The sequence below is a fragment of the Drosophila teissieri genome, chromosome X, assembly GCF_016746235.2.
Source record: "Drosophila teissieri strain GT53w chromosome X, Prin_Dtei_1.1, whole genome shotgun sequence".
NCBI lineage: Eukaryota > Metazoa > Arthropoda > Insecta > Diptera > Drosophilidae > Drosophila > Drosophila teissieri.
This window is the reverse complement of record NC_053034.1, coordinates 8,699,305-8,718,714: the sequence shown is the minus strand read 5'-3', so window position 1 is coordinate 8,718,714 and position 19,410 is coordinate 8,699,305. Positions and strand designations below refer to the sequence as shown.

General features: G+C 42.9%; 2 protein-coding genes and 1 long non-coding RNA gene across 4 annotated transcripts in view; all 3 read left to right on the top strand.

Annotated features, from left to right (window-relative positions):
• Positions 1–145: 145 nt before the first annotated feature.
• Positions 146–1,568, top strand: LOC122624575. 2 transcript variants are annotated; one of them, XR_006326484.1, is made up of 5 exons: positions 146–225; positions 319–552; positions 613–690; positions 750–840; positions 896–1,568. It is a non-coding gene; the product is annotated as an uncharacterized LOC122624575 (long non-coding RNA). The 2 variants fall into 2 exon arrangements; XR_006326485.1 differs by having other exon boundaries at positions 747–840.
• Positions 1,569–7,504: 5,936 nt separating this feature from the next.
• LOC122624592 (transcription factor btd) lies at positions 7,505–10,211 on the top strand. Its single transcript, XM_043804230.1, has 2 exons — positions 7,505–8,317; positions 8,950–10,211. Exons 1-2 carry the CDS (start codon positions 7,554–7,556, stop codon positions 10,199–10,201), a joined length of 2,016 nt encoding a protein of 671 aa, XP_043660165.1. The 5' UTR covers positions 7,505–7,553; the 3' UTR covers positions 10,202–10,211.
• A 5,583-nt stretch (positions 10,212–15,794) lies between these two features.
• The window catches only part of LOC122623574 (transcription factor Sp9), a 54,652-nt gene continuing 51,036 nt past the window's right edge, over positions 15,795–19,410 (top strand). The window contains exon 1 of the mRNA XM_043802804.1: positions 15,795–15,899. The gene's annotated coding sequence lies outside the window, so the exon portion shown is untranslated. The remainder of the gene's footprint in view (positions 15,900–19,410) is intronic.

Here is a 19,410-nt window from a genome sequence, read left to right as displayed (position 1 = left end):
CCTGGCTACTGCAGGATGGTAAATTCGCTAATTGGGTGCGTGTATTTGCTATTTACTACTGCACAGAGAAATAATATTTGTAATTTATACAAATAATAATTTATATCAACAAAAACGTTTTTTAAGGTAGTAGGCATTGAATGAAATTTCAGTCACCAGAAACTTCTCATCTAAGCAAAACCCTCAGTTCTATTCCCAGCCACGAAAGCAAGACAGACAACTCCGGTAATATATATCAATATTCAATAATATTGAATAACAATTTGAAACCAAAACCAACCAAAACCAACCAAAAAAACAAAAAAAAAACTCAAACAGATATGGAAAATAATGAGCCAGAAGATTACATAACCTTGCGAAGTCGCACAGTTATCTATACTGAGCCGAAGAAAAGGAGGCGAACCCGCCGGCCAAAACAGCCAGTTGCAACTGAAACTGAAGTCCATGAAGATCCATCCCCATCCCCATCCTCATCCCAAGTGGGCGATGCAAGTCCCGAAACCGAAGTGCAAAATCAAGCAGACTCGAGTACTACTACTTCTACTAGAACAAGTGAGAATATCACAAAAGATAATCCAACGCTACAAAAGTATAAGATTACCTTACATCTAGATTCTTCCTGCATAATATGTTAGGGGCCAAACTCTCTAAATCGGGAGATATAGTAGTAGAAAGTAGTGCGATGCCAAGGTGAGTAGTGCATAGGATTGAAACTAAACTTGATGTGCTTTCTTTTTGCTGTGAAGTAGTTACATTTATGATGCAAAACAAGTTAACATTTCTCATTCCAAAGCCGAAGTTCATTCGATGATTTGTATATTTTGTATAATGTTCATTTTGGTAAGCAACTTTTGGTAAGCGCCCCGTTTACAGCATATTAAATAAATATTTGCAGTTTTCACAGGGCAAAGGTCGCAAGTGCCTTTGAACCTGTGTGTGTGTGCCACCGACTGAGACAAAAAGCCACCACGATGCCGGCACAAAGAAGCAGCGGCAGGTTCTAAGGACTCAAAAGAACAGCGAACTCTCAATTTGGAATCGAACCAATTAGTTGTCCTTTGTGCGCTGCCACCTTTGTCGCCTGCATTTCGCAAACAACAACGTTTTTGGATTTTGATTTTGATTTTCCCATGGCCCATGGCCCATTTGCCCATGGCTTTTCTCCAGATTGCCACTGTTTTACGGTGGCCAAGGCGGCGAGTCCTGTTACGCAGTCGAGGATCCTTTTCGATTTGTGTCCTTCTCTCTGTTTGCAGTTGTGAGCCGCGTGGAAGGAGCGCAGCGGGGCGTGCGGTGCAAAGATCAGAGGAGCGGCCCGCCGCGGGGCGCCCTCAACTGATGATCATTTCGACACCCCGTTTATGCGGCGTTCTCTTTTCTTGTTTTGCTCCTCTGCTCCTGTTCGCCGTGCACTGCGAGAAAAGCGCCTGGATGTGCGCAATACCATTTCAAGTTCCATGCTATTTCAAGCCTTTGCAAGCGAGATTATCGCATTGGTAAATTTGCGCATTTTAAATTTTGTCGTTCTTATTTGATTAAAATTGTAAATTGTCACGCATAACAGCAAATCGTTTGGCATTAATGTTTTTATCTGAATAACAAATAACTTTACTTTGTTGACTTTTTTCAACATTACTTTGTTGACTATACATATATGTTTTTTATATATTTTTTTTAAAACAAATATCTGTATCTTTTTTAAACAGTTTCCTTTTCGCAGTTACTTTTTTAATTTTAATTTTAACTTTAATTTCTAGACTTTTTTCAACAATAATTTCTAGACTTTTTTCAACTTTACTTTGTTGACTTTTTTCAACTTAACTTTTTTGACTTTTTTTTAACTTTACTTTGTTGACTATATATTTTTGTTATGTATTTTTGTATATATTGTTTTTATATATTTTTTATAATTTTTTTTTTATATTTTTTTTTTTATATATTTTTTTCGAGTGTTGCAACAAGTGCCTCGAGCTCAGATATCTGGAGATTCTTTTTGGTTCGACCAAGTGATTTCCCGGGAAGTGTTAGGATCCCCTTGTTTCGGCACTCTTTCTTGCGCCCCTCCCCCCTCTTTCGTGCGCCCCCTCTCTTTCTGCCCCTATTTAGGGGCTGTAAATTGAGGCTGTTGACATTTTTAGTGCAAAACGGTCTCCGAGGAGTTCTCTAATATCTTGTTCGCGGTTCTAACCCCTCTGCGACACACGCTTCAGCAAGGAACACACACACAAAAAACACGGCAGAGTAGAAAAGGGACACACACACACACACACAGGCAGGCTAATATTTATTATTGAAATTAAAATTTATTGTTTGATGCTATTGTTTTTCTTTTGGTTCGACTGTGCGTGTGTTTTTTGCATCGTTGCCGCTTGATTAGAGAATTCAGTGGAAGTCCAGGGATGCGAGATGCCGCGATCCCGAGATCCCGAGAGATGGCTACAAGTGCGCCCCGTAAAGGTCAAAGGGGGCGTGGCACGACCTTGCGTTGCGGCCTGAGTATTGCGCAATCTGTCGTCAAACAGCCGATCGATATGTATAGGTATACATATATCTGGAGAAGGGTAAAGAAAATCGGGGGCGTTTCGTGGATCTGCTCAGATGAATTCCTTCGCCATCTGTTGCATCTCGTGGATAAGCAAAACTATATATTGTATATGAAACGGGATTGTTAATCAGCATTCTGTTATTAGAGAAATCAACCCATTTGACAGACTAAAGATTAGAACACAGTTTAACTTTTGGCCAAAGTCAGCGATTGTGCAGAAGTCAAAGATACATGGTAGTTAGCGATAGGTAGAAAGAGGTAGATACAAGCAGAGATATATGTACAAAGTCAATTGGCGAAAAAACCCCGGAGATTAATCTAATCTGCAACGAAGAACGGGCCGAAGACGCTAGAGAGCCCAAAATATTTGCAGACAGTGAAAGGATTTAGATGCGAAAATCCCCATAAATCCAATTAACACAAATCTGCATAACGGGTTAAGGTTTACGCCAAAGGATTACGAGGCCCATGCCGAGCAGCCAACAAATTCAATTGAATACTTTTCGCTCGCCTGCACTACCTGTATGTATATTTATATATATATATATATATATATGAATATATATATATGGATATATCTGGCCTCTCTTTCGGATTACCGCAGACGATCCCTTGACTTTTCCTGCTAAGCGATCGTAAAACGTGGATTATGCATTTATGGCACCCCGCGGCAGCGTCGCAACCACCCAACCACCCACTGAAGGAGCAACCCACAGGACCTTTGGTCAGAGGGTGCGGTTTAATCCGAGACCACCAACAACCGATGGGACAGCCATATAGCTGCACTGCGAGAAAGTAGCAGTGCGTTCGGCATGCCCAGAATGGCAAATGTCGCAAAAACTATAATTATTTATAAGCTGATAGATATATTTTCAATATAATGCAAATTATGAAAAATTTGGTAATTTGAATAAATCTATTAACTATTAACTTTGCAATTATTAACTATTAAAAACAAGTATTAACTATTAACTACCCAATTATGTTTAAAGTGTGCAATGACTATGAAAAGAAGTGCAAATGATGAAAACCGAAAGTCTGGCTGCTTTCTCTCAGTGCAAGCCAGCCAGCGCAGAGATGTCGCATTAATCCGCCAAAGGACACTGCGATCAGGATCAAGATATCAATAATTACGATTCAGGCGTAACCGAGTCAGGGGGCTAGGTAGCAAAACAAAACGGGGTAATCCGGACTTCGGGATTAGTGGCGATCCAGCGAGAAATCCCGCGGATGAGGAGCTTTGATGCGGCGAAGTCAAAACTTTTCCAGCTTAAGCCCAGCTTAGTTGCTCCTCCTCCCATGGAGAGAGAGTGGTGATCAGGAGATCCTACCTGACATCGCTGATCTGGAGATCTGCTGATCTGCTGATCCCACGCCTTGTTTGGTGGGCTCGTCGCGGCTAATCAATTGATTATCGCAACGGATCGTTTTTGGGAGGAGATCGCGATGGTCGAGATCGCTTAGCTGGAGTCACTTCCTCAAAATAGATTAGCCATCAATTTGCACAATATTTTGAGAGATTTACAAAACATGCCGGCGACTTGCAGATCACTGCTTCCGATTTAGTGGCGACTAAGTAAGGGGTATGCGTTAAGTGCATCTATCATTAGAGGCTTTTTTTTGGAAATTTGATAAGTGGTAAAATTTGATTTAATTCCTAAATAATACCTAATTTATAGCTCGGTTACTTGCAATTCCCAGATAATAACTAACTTAAAGCTTGGTTATTTTTTATTTAAATATAATACCTAACTTATAGCTCGGTTATTTGTAATTCCCAGATAATACCTAACAAACAGCTTGGTTATTTTTTCAATATTTTAATTTATTTAATTTTATTTATAATTTATTTTCATTTTTCCGTGCTCCATTCGTTTCCATCAAAACCTTGTGTGGCACATAAAAACCATTGCGATTTCCCAACTTCACTTGACCTAGTGGTGCAAAAAAGTGGGCGTTCCTCCGGGTGGGCGTCTATAGTCTATAGGCATAGTGGGAACTTTCCTTGCTGCTGCTGCCGACTTTTTGCTAATTGATTATGCGGCGACGTTGTGGCCCAAGGACAAGAGCCAGAACAAGAGCAAAAGCAAGAGCAAGGACAAGGACTCGAGGAGCCAGGAGCCAAGAGCCAGGAGCCAACTGCAAAGGAGGCTAGTTCGGTGATGGAGGAGAGGAGACGGAGAGGGAGAGGGTGGGCCAGCAAGGGGAGGGACTGGGTGGGGCTGGGCTGCGCAGGGCAGACGGTCTTCGAGTCTAGTTGACTTCAGCATTGTCATAAATCTTCGGTAGCCAAAAGGGGCAGAGGAGCCAGAGAAGCCAGAGGAGCCGGAGGAGCCACAAGGGGCAGAAGGAAGGATGAAGGATGAAGGAAGGAGGAAGGAGGGGGAACAAAGAGGAGACTGCCAGCACGAGACAGGCTCCTCGTTGTTGCGCTGCTTGCCTCGATATAATTGTATCTTCCGTTTCATTACATGTTGCCCAGAAGTCCCAGCCGCATACCCTGTAGGGACCAAGTGGGGCATATGCGATTGGTATGTATTTTGAAGTAATTTGCATTCATTTATAATCTAAAAAAACTACAAACAATACCGACAAATCAGGAATATTTGCTACTAAATTTCTTTTAGCTTTAATTTAATGCCATACCAAATTTCATAGTTATTTGAACAACTTTAGAATAAATTGTATCGTAACAATCTTTTGAACATAGTAGCAATATCTTAAATCCCGAAATACTTGAGATGCAACGGCATTTAGTCATAACTAAACTAAATAAAAAGTTTCATCTTTAGAACTCATAATCGCCTACATAATGATTTCCATCTAAACAAGGGGTAACTAAAGGGTCGAGATGCATTGCCGTGAGCTCGTTTCGTTTTGGGAGTCATCATTATCTTTTCACAGCAGCAGCAAATCGTAAAATTTGTGGCTCAGACCCACGTTGCGTATGCGTAATAAAAAAGACGCCGCATAATAAAAAGGGAGCGAAAACAACAACAACAACAACAACAACAGCAGCAGCAACAACAACAACAGCTACAGCAACAGCAATTGTGATTAATATGCGGCACACAAACATATGTACACACACACACACACACAAGCGCACACACACAATCGGGCGCAGGCCATGCGAGAGCGAGAGAGCGCAGGAGAGAGCTGCTGTCTCTTTTGTGGTGGTGTTTGGTCAACGCCCCTTTAAATACAGTTATTTCATTGGGCCGCGACCACAAATTTATTAGTTTTTATTGTTATTGTATTGATATTGAAGCATGCCCGCTCCCTCTTCTTCCACCATCGTTTTGTTGTTCTTTTTTTTGGGTTTTCTTTTATCATTGGGATCCTCTGGAGCAAAATGAAAAATTAAACGCCATTAAGCCGAAATTTTAATTTAATTAAAGTGATGAGCCATACTTTTCTCCGTCTGCTTACTTTCATCGAAACAAATTGAAGGTCCGAACTGAATGGGCAAAGGGTATAATGGGAATTTAAGCAGATATTCGTGCTTTTAATGACGGTACTTCAAATGTGTAAAATGTCGAGTAATTTATGGGCATTCAAAATCGCTGGGAAATATGAAAAATACTTATGTTCATTACGCACTTAAGGTTTATACAAGCAATTTGAAAGCTTAAAATTAAAAATATAAACCAAATTTGTGTTTCGAAAATATATCCAGGTTAGCAGATTCAAATAAATTAATAAACATTTTCCTAAATATTTGCTAATCTATTTATTTTGAATTATAAAAGATAACTTACATTTAATTATTTGATACAACAAATTTCTAAGGGGCTATGAAATGGGTTAGGAATATTTTAAATGTTGAAATATTTTTTATCCAACTAAATAATAAAATTACTTTACTACAAAAAGTTATAATGTAAAATATACGTACAAATTCATAAGTCCAAGTGAAAATAATAAACTATAATTTAAAATGATTTGCATTAAAGATAAGTCAACGTTTTTGGCTTAAAGTTTAGATTTGACCAACAATAACAACAAGAAGAAGCAATATGAGTACTAGCTGGAACAACAACAACAAAACGCATGCTCACCCAATTGCTTTGACACACAAACCCACACATAGAAATTAAAACAAAACGCCTGCGGCAGCAGCGCCAGAAACAACAACAATGCCCAGCAACGTGGAGAGAGAGCAGCATGTCGCAAACAGAGCGACAGAAAGAGAGAGCGAGCACCAGAGAGTGGCTGCTGCTGCCGGTAGTGACACATCCGCACCGCACGTGCAAGCGAGACGAAGCGAGTTGCCCCGAAGGCACACCGTTGCGGCCAAAAACAACCACCATAATGGGCGCCGAGAGCGAGAGAGAGCGAGAGCTGACTGCGGGCGCTCAGTGGCGATAGACAAGTGCGAGAACGTGATAGCACGAGCAGCAGCAGCGCTGCCGCTGCCCTCTGCCCGCGCCTCTGCCCGCAGCCAAGCGATTCGTTTTGTACGTTGTTAGACTCTCTCGCCGCGTTTTGGAATTCAGTCGACAATCGACGATAATTACCGGTGGTTGTATCACATCACATCACGCGCAGCAGCAGCAGCAGCAGCACTACGAACGAAAGAAGAAGAAGCAGAAGAGCCAGCCGCAGTGGCAGCAGAGAAACTCGCTCGTTTTCGGATCTATATATATATATATATGCATATATAGAGGGATATATATATATATATGTGCACGCAGCATTGGCGAATTTTCGGCCGCCTTTAATTTGTTTGTGTTTTTTCCGTGTTCTCCTCCGCGTGCTCGCAATTACGTGCGCGGCAGCAAAAGACTATAATTATAAAACTAAAGTGAAAAGCGTGCCATAATTACACGAGCGAATATCAATAAGTGCAAGAGCAATGTGCGAAAATTGCTAACGAACGCAGTAGCAACCAGAAGCAACAAAACGCAGTAGCAGCAGCAGCCGCAACAGCAACAGCAGCAGTAGGATCACAAAAATAATAAAAAGACAAATCAGCGCAACATTCGAAATCGCTAACGTTTTCAACATGATCGATGCGGCGTGCAATTACTTGAATCCCTATGCGCATCAACAGCATCAGGCGCAGCAGCAGCAACACGCGCAACAGCAGCAGGCGCAGCAGCAGCAACACGCGCAACAGCAGCAACATCATCTGCACATGCAGCAGGCGCAACATCATCTGCACTTGTCGCATCAGCAGGCGCAACAGCAGCACATGCAACACTTGACCCAGCAGCAACAGCAACTGCAGCAGCAACAGCAACAACAACAGCAGCAGCAGCAGCAACAGCAGCAACAGCAACAACAGCCGCAACAGCAGCAACATGACTTCCTCAGCGCCGCCGCCCTGCTGTCCGCCCCCCCATCCCTCTCCGGCTCGAGTTCCGGCTCCAGTTCGGGCAGCTCTCCGCTGTACGGAAAGCCACCAATGAAACTGGAACTGCCGTATCCACAGGCCTCCTCCACGGGCACCGCATCGCCCAACTCCAGCATCCAATCGGCGCCATCATCGGCCTCCGTGTCGCCCAGCATCTTCCCATCGCCCGCCCAGTCATTCGCCTCCATTTCGGCCAGTCCATCCACGCCCACCACCACCCTGGCGCCACCCACAGCGGCGGGAGCGGGTGCCCTAGCGGGATCACCCACATCCTCGTCCCCATCCTCGTCGGCGGCATCAGCGGCAGCGGCGGCCGCAGCAGCGGCTGCTGCAGCAGCGGACCTCGGAGCAGCGGCGGTCGCCAGTGCCGCCTACGGCTGGAATACCGCCTACTCCGGATTGGGGCCACCAAGGTAAATATCTATACAATCACATGGGGATCTATCAAATGGGGATCTATCAAATGGGAATCTATCAAATGGGGATCTATCAAATGCTAGGCAGGTCAAATGCTGTAGATATTCCACCTGAAGATATAACTTTATAATCCTAATCTTTAAAAAATCTCCTAATAGAATAACTACAGACTGAGTGCATTCTAATCTTCGGCACAATAAAGACATATATCTTACTCAAATTACACAGTTTACTGCATAGGAATTTATTAATCCCATTAGTCACATTAATATGCGATTAAAATTGGATTATCATATAAATAATCTCAAGTAGTGCATCATAAATTATAAAATGATAGATTCATTAAATGAATACAGTGAATGTATATTTTTCATACAAGTTAGCATGCAGATTGTTTCAATTTGTTGCCACCTTATAACGCAAAGCGATCTTGCGATCAAATTAGGGGGTTTGAACGCGTAATGATAGGAATAAAATGTTGATTAAACCATTTCCAACTGCTAATTGTAGTTAGATAAAAATCATAGCAAAATGCCCAGCACAATGGTTATAATTACATTCATTGAATAAATCATTTGAAACACTGAATTAACCATTGCTCTATCTTCATTTCTTTTTTTTCTTCTAGAAGCCAGTTCCCATATGCGCAGTACGCCTCCGATTACTACGGCAATGCGGTGGGCATGTCCTCGTCGGCGGCATGGTTCTCGCACCAGGAGCGCCTGTATCAGCCATGGAGTTCACAGAGCTATCCGGGCTTCAATTTCGATGACATCGCCTTCCAAACGCAATTGCAACGCCGCTCCGTGCGCTGCACGTGCCCCAATTGCACCAACGAGATGAGCGGCCTGCCACCGATTGTGGGTCCCGATGAGCGCGGACGCAAGCAGCACATTTGCCACATACCCGGCTGCGAGCGGCTGTACGGCAAGGCGTCGCATCTGAAGACCCATCTGCGTTGGCACACCGGCGAACGGCCATTCCTGTGCCTCACGTGCGGCAAGCGCTTCTCGCGATCGGACGAACTGCAGCGGCACGGACGCACGCACACCAATTACCGCCCGTATGCCTGCCCCATTTGCTCGAAGAAATTCTCGCGCAGCGATCACCTCAGCAAGCACAAGAAGACCCATTTCAAGGACAAGAAGAGCAAGAAGGCACTGGCCGCCGAGGCCAAGGAGCAGGCGGCGGCGGCGGCGTCGTCGTCGATAAAGCTGGAGAAGAAGGAGAAGAAGTCGGGCAAACCTTTGACGCCGCCCGTGGAATTCAAGCAGGAGCAGCCGGATACGACACCGCTGGTCAACTATGCGCCCTATGCCAATCTCTACCAGCATGCCACATCGGCGGCATCAGCGAGTGTGAATGCACCGCCACCACCGCCGCCACTCTTCCAGCAGCAGATGGCGGCGGAGCAGCCGTGGAGCAGCAGTAGCAGCGGCAGCAGCATCAGCATCAGCCGTGCCATACAACCAGCCACTACCTCAGCCAGTTCATCCTCCACATCCTCCAGTGCCAGTTCGCCAGCAGCGGCAGCGGTCGTTTCCGCCACCGGCACGGCATCCTCACCAGCCGCATCCGCATCCGCGTCCGCATCCGCGACGGCGCTGGCCCAGCATCATTATGCCGCACTGGCCATGCAAAGTGAGTCGCAGCTGGCGGCGGAGTATGGGCTAACCATGAGCGGATTGGCCAGCGGCGCTAGCCAGGACTCCAGCTCCAGTTGCCACATGAAGTCCGAGTATGCGGCCAGTTATCCGGCCGATTTTGGTGCGGGCACAGCCAGTTACGGCTATCCGCATCCGCACTCGCATCCGCACTCGCATCCGCACCATCATCACAATGCGTGGGCAGCGGCCTATCATCCGCATGCCACCGCCTAGGATGCCCCCAATCCTGCCCAGAGATTGTTACAGTTGAATGAAGTTGATGAAGTGAAATGAAACAAATGCCATAATGTCCCAAAACCCAGAAAGGCAACAAAGCAAGCGTAGAACGAAAATCTAGTGTGTGTTTTTTTTTTCAGTGTTTATTGTTGATATAAAAATATATAATGTGAAAATCGAAAAAAAATATGAATCCACAAAATACAGCATAAGGCATTAAATAATATTATAATATATAACTATATATTATAGTATATAACTATACATGTAGAGAATTAGAACTTGAACTTTTTTCATTTTTTTTTCCCCCAAATCTAGTTAAGGCATTTTTTTTTGCATGTCTGTACATACATACATATATATAGAGCGTTCTTTTTAAGCCATACCTTATATATGATAGAATGAGAGAAACCATCTAGTTGTGTACCATAATAATTGTTAATTGTCTTTAAGATAAATTATATACAACAACAAAAAGCGAAAAGCAAAAAAAAACCAACAAGGCGACAAAATCCCCACACTGAAATCCTAACAATAAAAAAAAACGAACAAAATTATATCGAAAAACAAAGCGAATCCAGTTTTTATTATTCCCTCCGATCACGACGCACCCTTCTCGTTGATGGGTTCATGGTTGGGTTATATTTTCCATTTAGGGTTGTTTCATCTCCTCCATGGGGTTGCTTTCTTGCATATAAATCGAGGGATCCAGGAAGCTTGCCGACTTCCGGCGAACTTGATCTGCATTTGGGTGCTGGATAATAATGGAAACTTCTTCAATAGCCATCATTATAGCTGTCTGCCTATGTCGGCCATCCTTTATATATATATATATATATAAATATATATATATCCTTTAATACAATGTAATAATACAATATCATAACAATCGGGCGAGATTTAATAGTATTATAGTTCTAAAAATCAGCGCAATTCTGGTTTTTCTCACCCAAAGCGTTGCAACATTTTTGCAGATATCTTAAAGATCCTTTACCCAGCTGCGAAATTAATTTAATCTCATTTCCCGCCCCTCTCCCCCCCTGCAGTTCAACTGGGAATCATAACTCAGAAGGGGCACATATTCAATCTATAGGCAACCAATGAGAGTCAATTTAGCTCCAGCGACTATCCCACTTTGGCCAGCCCCAAAATGAATTGCCCAACACAGAGTTTATAATTAAACGGGAAACATTTTGTCCCAGCAGCAGCAACAACAACAAAAAAAAGGGGGGGGAAAAAAAAGGAAAATAATAAAAAAAGACTACAATGATGGCGTGAAGATTGGCAATCGAATCTCGCCGCAGTGAGAGAGCGAAGAGATCGATCCAATCCGATGCAGATAGCGATGCAGATCGATTGCGGCCAATATAAAATATTGATTTATGCTGCCCAGCCCGGGCATCAATCAATTTTCAAGTTGAGTGAGCGCCAAGCCCACGAACGTGCCACGCCCCCATGCCCCATGCCCCCCCCCGCCCCTTCCTACGCCACCACAAAGTCCGCACCATCTTTGGATGCCCGATGCAATAGTGCACGAAGCGGTTGACAACCTCGGATTGGTAGAGCCATAGAAGTGTACGACCCAAACCAAAAATGGGGAAAGAAACTTTTCTATGGAGGTGGAGCAGGAGGAGATGGAGGAGGAGGAGGAGCAGGAGGAGCAGGAGGAGGAGGAGGAGGAGCAGGAGGAGGAGGAGGGTGTGATGGGGCAGCCCGACAACTTCACACGCACGTTAATCATACGCCGCGTTGGCCGCGTTAAGACCCCAAACGCCAAACGGCAAAACCTCAAGCACCCAGAAACCCTTTTTGCCCCACCCTCAACCACCACCTTGATTTTTTTTTGTTTTCGGGGCGCTCCACTAAATGGCAAACAAAATCTGATTGATTTATAACTGAAGTCTGCGGTCAGCCAGGGAAAATAAAACCTAACCGAAAAGGGAAAAGTCCAGAAAATAACGAAAAACGAATGAAAAAATACGAGTACAACAAGAAATACAAAATATAAAATCTCGCAGCTTAATGATGATAAATGATGATGTTATGATTTGTTAATTTTTCTTCGCGTCTCTTCGTTTCTGTTTTATTTTTTATTTATTTTCTCCCCCCTCATTTTTTTGTTGTGTTTTATTGCGTAGAGGAGTTAACCCGAACATTGAGGTATACGTCTTTTCTGTTTTGGCCGGTTTAATGGCTCGAAAAGTGCTCTCGACCAACTCGGTACGTGGATCTACGGGGCGAAAGTGTAATTTTAAGTATGGGTTACAGAATTGCTGGAAATGTTTCTTGATCGGGGTCTATATAAGTGAGTTTGCTTTATAGATTATATATTATTGTGTGTTTTTCTAAACAACTCAAGCGAAATTGCAAGAACGTATACCTAAATTGTTACCCTTTTGCTCATAGATAATCATACTGTAAGGATATGATATACATTTCTTATACACAATGATATGTTAACCCGTAATAAAACAATCTATAAAACTACGTAGCAATCGCTCGAGATTAAAGAGATCTGTTTTGCCCACGAAACTGTTAGAAAACACAAATTAAACAAATTATGAAATCACATGCCCAGAAGTGAAGTCATAAGCCGATATTGCGACATGACTAACCACTTAAGAGAGCGACTGGAAATTAGAACAGCCAGCAGCCGAGAAGTTCCCAGAATTTGTGGCTAGCTGACACCACACCTATGGCCACTCAAAGAGATACTCCACTACTATATACGAGTATATATGAGAATTATGGATATGGGGCAAAACCGAAAGTGTTGTCACACATACTCGAGTCGACTCGAGTGAACTGCGACTTCTGGGCACGCTCCTCAAACAAGGATCTCCGATTCTCAAGTGGCGCTGTCGTAGTTTTTACTTTTTTTTCGGTTTTTTTGGGGTAACCAGATATCGTTCTAATTTTAATCGGGGCTATAAATAATATCGGGCTGCTTTGAGCACTTGACTCGCCATGGTTTGCTTGACATTTCCACAGAATCGATGTTTTGATGTTCGGCGCTCGCAGGATCGCAGGAGCAAGCCGTGTGCTCCTCGTCCTTCGTCTTCGTCCTTCGAGAGGACAGCAAATTGAGTTGAGATTATCTCGCTGCCTGCGCTAAGCAAGCGTGTCTAAAAAAAAGAAGAAATGGAAAAGGTCCTGCGGCCGAGATGATCGAACATGACTTAACTAGAAAATGTTTTATGTTTCATCGGCACTTGGTATTTATTAGTTTTTACTTTTCACTTTTCACATTTTCCCCTATTATTCTCGATGTTTTTTCGGTTCATTTTTTGGTTTTTTGGTGGGAGGGGCGTTGGCGGTGGGCGTGTTTGACATGGTCATCGGTGATTATAAATTTCGGTTGTGTCCTGCGGTCGAGGACCGAGTCCTGTGTGTTTGTGTGTGTGGGTTCTGCAGCCTTTTGTCTTCTGGCCCAAGATCGTTTTGCTGCGGCATATGGCCTGGTATTTTGGCTGGATGCGGGTGCAGATCTCGGCAGGAGTACAAATACAAAGTTGTAAGATGACATGTGTTTAAAGGATAATCGCGCAACAAGATCGCAATGCCGATTGCGATTGCCAAAAGGCCCAAGATAAACAGCTCAGCGATGGATTGCCTTCAGCTGGGTATTATTGAAATGTAGATATGGATGGATGTCTTCATTTATGGCACCTATTATGAGTGATATTATTACTAGCATCTTAACATTGCTTTACATAACTTAACTTAAAATGTAATAAATTGAGCAGACAGGTAAAATGCCCAAGTGTCTCACACATTTGACTATCAAATGTTTACCCATCAAAAACCATCAACCTGATGAATAGCGCTGAGTCCAATCGATGAACTGCCAACAAAAGGAGTCCTTTGTCGATTTTGGGCACGTGACCCAATCACTGTCGCTCACATCAGAGCGTGACAATCGTTAAGGACATGTGAAGGATTGGGGATTCGCTGGGATACGATTCAATTCCAATTCCAATTCATTTCATTCCATACGATGCGATTCGATTCGATTCGAGCAGTAAAGTGGCCAAAAGGGATAAGGACCTCATCGCCGGCCATCGAAGGACAACTCAATCGGGCCAACGGCATCTGTGGCATACAAATTAAAATATTTATGTGTGTGCATTAGGCGAGGGCAAACATTAAGGACACAACAACAACAACAACAACTGGTGGCAGGAGCCAATGGAAAAAGTGCGACATATGTGCAGTCAATAAATTTTCCACTTTTCATGCTGACAGCACAGAAAGAAAAAAAAAAGAAGGAAAACGGGGACAGGGGGCGCTCGAGGACCGCTAATGGCTCCACAATGACCAGGCGCATTTAATTCACATAGGCACACAAAAAAAAAGAAAAACACACACACACATACACAAAAAATTAAATAAAGGACCCCAAGAGCAAAAGGACTCGAGTAAATTGCTCCTTTTCTGCTGCATTTAATTTGATTTTATTGTTCGCGCTTCGCCTATTTGTTTGTGTCAAAGAATGTTTCTTTCGATTTGCTGCGGTTTATCGATATATGCGCCACGCCCACTGCCCCACACTACACACCGCCCCCATTTCCGCCCACACACACACACACACGCACACAGCTAATACGCGTGTGTGTTTTGTTTTCCGTTTCCTGGTGCGCATAGAAAACAAAATAAAGGAAAAGTGGAAAATCTATTAAAATGCATTTAAATGTCTGCACCGTGTAGCGCCCCCCGCCCAACCCAACCTGCCACGCCCACACTTCAGCCGAAAAGGGGAGTTCTATATATACTATACTGTATGTGTATGAATGCCGCATTATGACCATGAAAAAGCGTTGCGAATTGATTAAGTTTTTCCCATTTCCCATTTCCCTCCTTACCGAATTTCCCCTTTTGGAGGGCATAAATCGATTTGCTGCGCCTGCTTTTCGGTGTGATTTCCGTTTATACAGGGTATCAAAGGCAGCAGGGATATGGGCGTTCTTAGCCGGATAACCATTAAATGGACTTTGGATTTGGTTATTCAGTAATTTTTGCTTGTATTTAATAATCTTAATAATAAAATACTTCAACTTGAGATGAAATATGTTATACATTTGGTTTGGACTTTGTTTAGCTTGTAAATCAATTATTTGCAATAAATAGATTTAGAAACTTATGCATTACTGTGTGCAGTTTTTTCCAGTAATATTTCACGTGTTTCTCTATACAATTTTCCACGTTGTAGCTGATTTTTTTGTGGGCCTGGCTGTGACGTGTGTGCCAACAATTACGAATATATATGGTATCCCTACTCCCCTTGGCACCTCCTGGAAACCAGAAACGGTTGACATGTGTGGGACAGTTCCGAGTTACCGTCGCTCCCCCCAAGTTTGAGTGAGTGTTTTTGCAATTATTATAAATCAAGAATTTGATTTATGCCATGTAACAAACTTCAGCAACGACTGCGAACTATTCGAGATTATTTACGACCGCAAAACACTTACAAAGTGTGTGTGGCCCATGAAGTCCGGTTTCGGTTTTGTTCTGAGCTCTGGCATTTGGAACCCAGCGGTACCAGAGGTTCACCTCAGTTCTCAGGTCTCAGTTCTCAGTTCTCCCATACCGAGCTAACAACAATGTGTGAAAAAGTAAATAAAAACACCAAACGCCGATACCGAACAATGGATTTCAAGTGGGCAATTTCTATTATTTATAGCACACAATAAACAAGGTCTGTACATAAATAAACAAAATTCGCTCAACCCGGTTTCGAATAAGAACTCGCAAAATGTTTTCTCTTTACTTTCAATTAGCTTGTCTAATAATTTAACTGATTTACGAGTTAGAGCTAAACTTAAACAAAAATCTAAAACCTTTTTGTAATTAAAACCCTTTCTGCGTTCTACTTTACTGTTTGCAAATGTTTTTGCAAGGATATTTAAATGTATTTACTGGAATCTCTCTAATTGCATAAACTTTTGTACATTTTGTACATTTTATGTGCTTTTAGGCAATTGCTTGTTACGCTCATATTGCAAAATGTAAACTTTCACCATTTTGAAAGTATTATCCACTTGATTGCTCTTTACATCCAACTAATGAACCCAATGATGAGCTCATGAAATAATGCTCCCCCCATTTAAAACTGAAAACAAAAATCTTGGGCTTGGGTATTTCCACCCCAACATACATACATACATATGTATGTATATTGTGTATTGTATGTACATATGTATCTGGCCCTCGAAGTACTCATGCTACCCATCCCAGATTTCTGTTTGCCACTCGAAATCGACACTTGAACAACCGGCTACAACGACCACAAAGAGCTGACTGAGTAAACAATACAAAAAAAAATCAAAATTTGCATAAACTTTTTTATATGCCGCTTGCCGCAACAAAAAAGCTGAAAAAAATACGAAGAGGCAGTGGAAAACATGGCCAGCGGAAGCGGAAATGGAAATGGATGCCGCGCGGTCAGTAGTAGTAGTAGTAGAGTGTTCGATAAGCTCGGGAAGCGGCAATCAGGATTCAGAAATCAGGAATCGAGCATCGGACAACCAGGATTCCGTACATGGCGCCAATAGCCGGGTCCGGCTGTCCAATAGTCCAACAACAATGGGCAAAAGAGAGAGACCGCTACGCGAAGGCATAAATCACGGACAAACGGACAGACGGACAAACGAACGGACGGACAGGCGGACAAACATTCCCGTTGAAGCAGCGTGTTTGCATTTTTTATGAACTTGTCGAACAGCAACACAATCATGTACTCCGATATACATAAAAAATGCATAAAAAATGGGAATCGCAACGCCAAACAATTGGCAAACAATGGGGAAATCGGATAAGGACCAGTATACATCATCGAGCTTCGCCGCTTCGCTGGACACGCAGAGTTTTCCAACTTTCCGATTACTTTTGCCCGAGCCGAATGCCGCCAATTAATTGAGTTTGGCAACAGAAAGTGTTTGCTAATAATATAATTGTCAAATACAGATATCATAAGGTGTGAGAATATATCAGTATTATAATAATAATGACGAAACATGATTATGGGTCGTCTGGCAAGTCGTCTTAGGAAACCAATTTGGCAAGCGAATTGAACCCTGAAAGGGCATACGAACTTCGTATGATAATGTAGAGTCCTTTATGGAGTCGTCGTTTCGCCGTTTCGCCTTAGTCCTTTTCCCCTCATTGAGCAGGACGTTTCATGTGTCAAGCTTGGGCTTCCTGTACGGCGACACCTCCCCCCCCTGATGCAATGAATAAATGTTGTAAATATTGTATGCGATCGCATTTATCATCTTGCCGGAGCGGAAAAATTAAATGCAAACTGAGAGGATAAACAGCGTTGAATATGAGAGACTTATGCGGCAGCGGATATCCTTGACACATCCTGTGCGCAATGCCGTATGTCGCATTGTCCTTTGCATCGCACTTGCGGCAATACAGATACATTTGATGCGATTGCGATTGCGATTACGATTGCATTTGCAATCTGGCATCGGTATTTGCCATTGATTAGCCCCGCCAAACGAACCAAAACGAACGATCGGATTTCGCAGCATCGAAAATTCTGCGACACCTGACGGGAAGTGTGTTCTTGGTTTCGGTTTTCCCAGGTACTCCACAAAAACGAAAAAAAAAAACCCTTAGTTTAGGGATCCACTCCCTTTCCTTTCCTTTTCTCGTTTCTTATTTTTGTTGTTGCTTTGTTATTTTGTTATATTTCATATCAATTGACATGGCAGCAAAAGAAGTCTTAGCCCAGCTGCCCGAACGTCTGCCACATATAACTCGCATATGAAATGCCATTTTATGCTTTATGTGCCCTGTTAACTGTAGTCTATAATTATCGAGCAGCAGCAGCAGCAGCAACAGCAGAAGTAGCAGCAACAGTCGAGGCACAAAAATGTAGGAAAAGAAAATATTAAGTTGAAATATTTCATGCCCCCGGGCTGATTACTTGGACCCGGGCCGCGTGTGTAATGGCAACTGATTTATCGCATTTGAAATATTTTTAGCATTGCTCTTGCCCCCATTCGTAAGACAACGCAGCTTAACTTCTTAACTTCTGTGTCCGGCATTAGTCAGAGCCCGAGAATTATAACCGACATGTGAAAAAGGGTTCCCACTCCGACTCTTCTCGACTCTGCGACTCTTCGGCTCTGAAGGTTCTTCGGTTCTCATGTGTCTTCTGCTGCCGGACTGCTGTTTGGACATTGAAATGTGAGCAGGCCATGGGCCAAGCAAAAAAAAAAATAAAAATAATAATAATAATATTAAGAGACAATCCCTCAAAACAGTGTTGGTAAATGATACAAGAAAATGTGTATGATTACATTAAAAACAATTGTGCAAAATGCCAGCATGGTTAGAAATGCGTATTTGCACGCAATTTGTGATTGCTTAAACAGTGTTCGTAAATGCCACATGATTACTTTCTATTGATGAAGACCAAACAGTGTTGGCTAGGGATATTTAAAGCGTTTAATCTACAGATATTTGCATACACACTGTTCTACCTGAAGTAAACGATTGCTTAAACAGTGTTCGCAAATGCTACAACATTACTTTCTATTGATGAAAATCAAATAGTGTTGGCTAGGGATATTTAAAGCGTTTAATCTAGAGATATTTACATACACACTTTCCTACCTGAAGTAAACGACTTCATCTGGCTTCCTTATGCCCAAATTAACCACCTGAACTGGTCCCTCGTCCTCGACATAATCTTGTGAAATGCCCGAATGACTGAATGGCTGACTCAGCAGACTCCTTTCGACTTGGCTTGACTGACGATGGCGCAATATGCCTTTAATCAAGCCGCCGAAGACAAAGTAATTTCAATTTTCGAATTATTTCCACCAAAGCTGAAAGCTGAATACTGAAAACTGAAAGCTAAAGGCCCGATGCTAATGTGGTGGGTGGTTTTTGGGTGGCATTTTGCACTGGGAGACTTTTGGGTTTGGTTTTTTGGTTTGGGGCGGGTGATTGCGACAAAGTCAGAGAGCACAGCGCGCGTGTATTTAAATTAGGCGCACATAATAAAGCCAATGAGTGATTTAGTTGAATTGCCAGCAATTGAATAAATTTTCCAATTGCCTGCACTCTCGCATTAGCATTCGAGTGCGGAGATGGCGAGTGCGAATCCTTTGCTCCCCAGCCCTTTGGAATCCTTTTTTGCTCACGCACATCCTGGAACACAAAACGCAAAATCAGTCGAACGTCTGTGCATT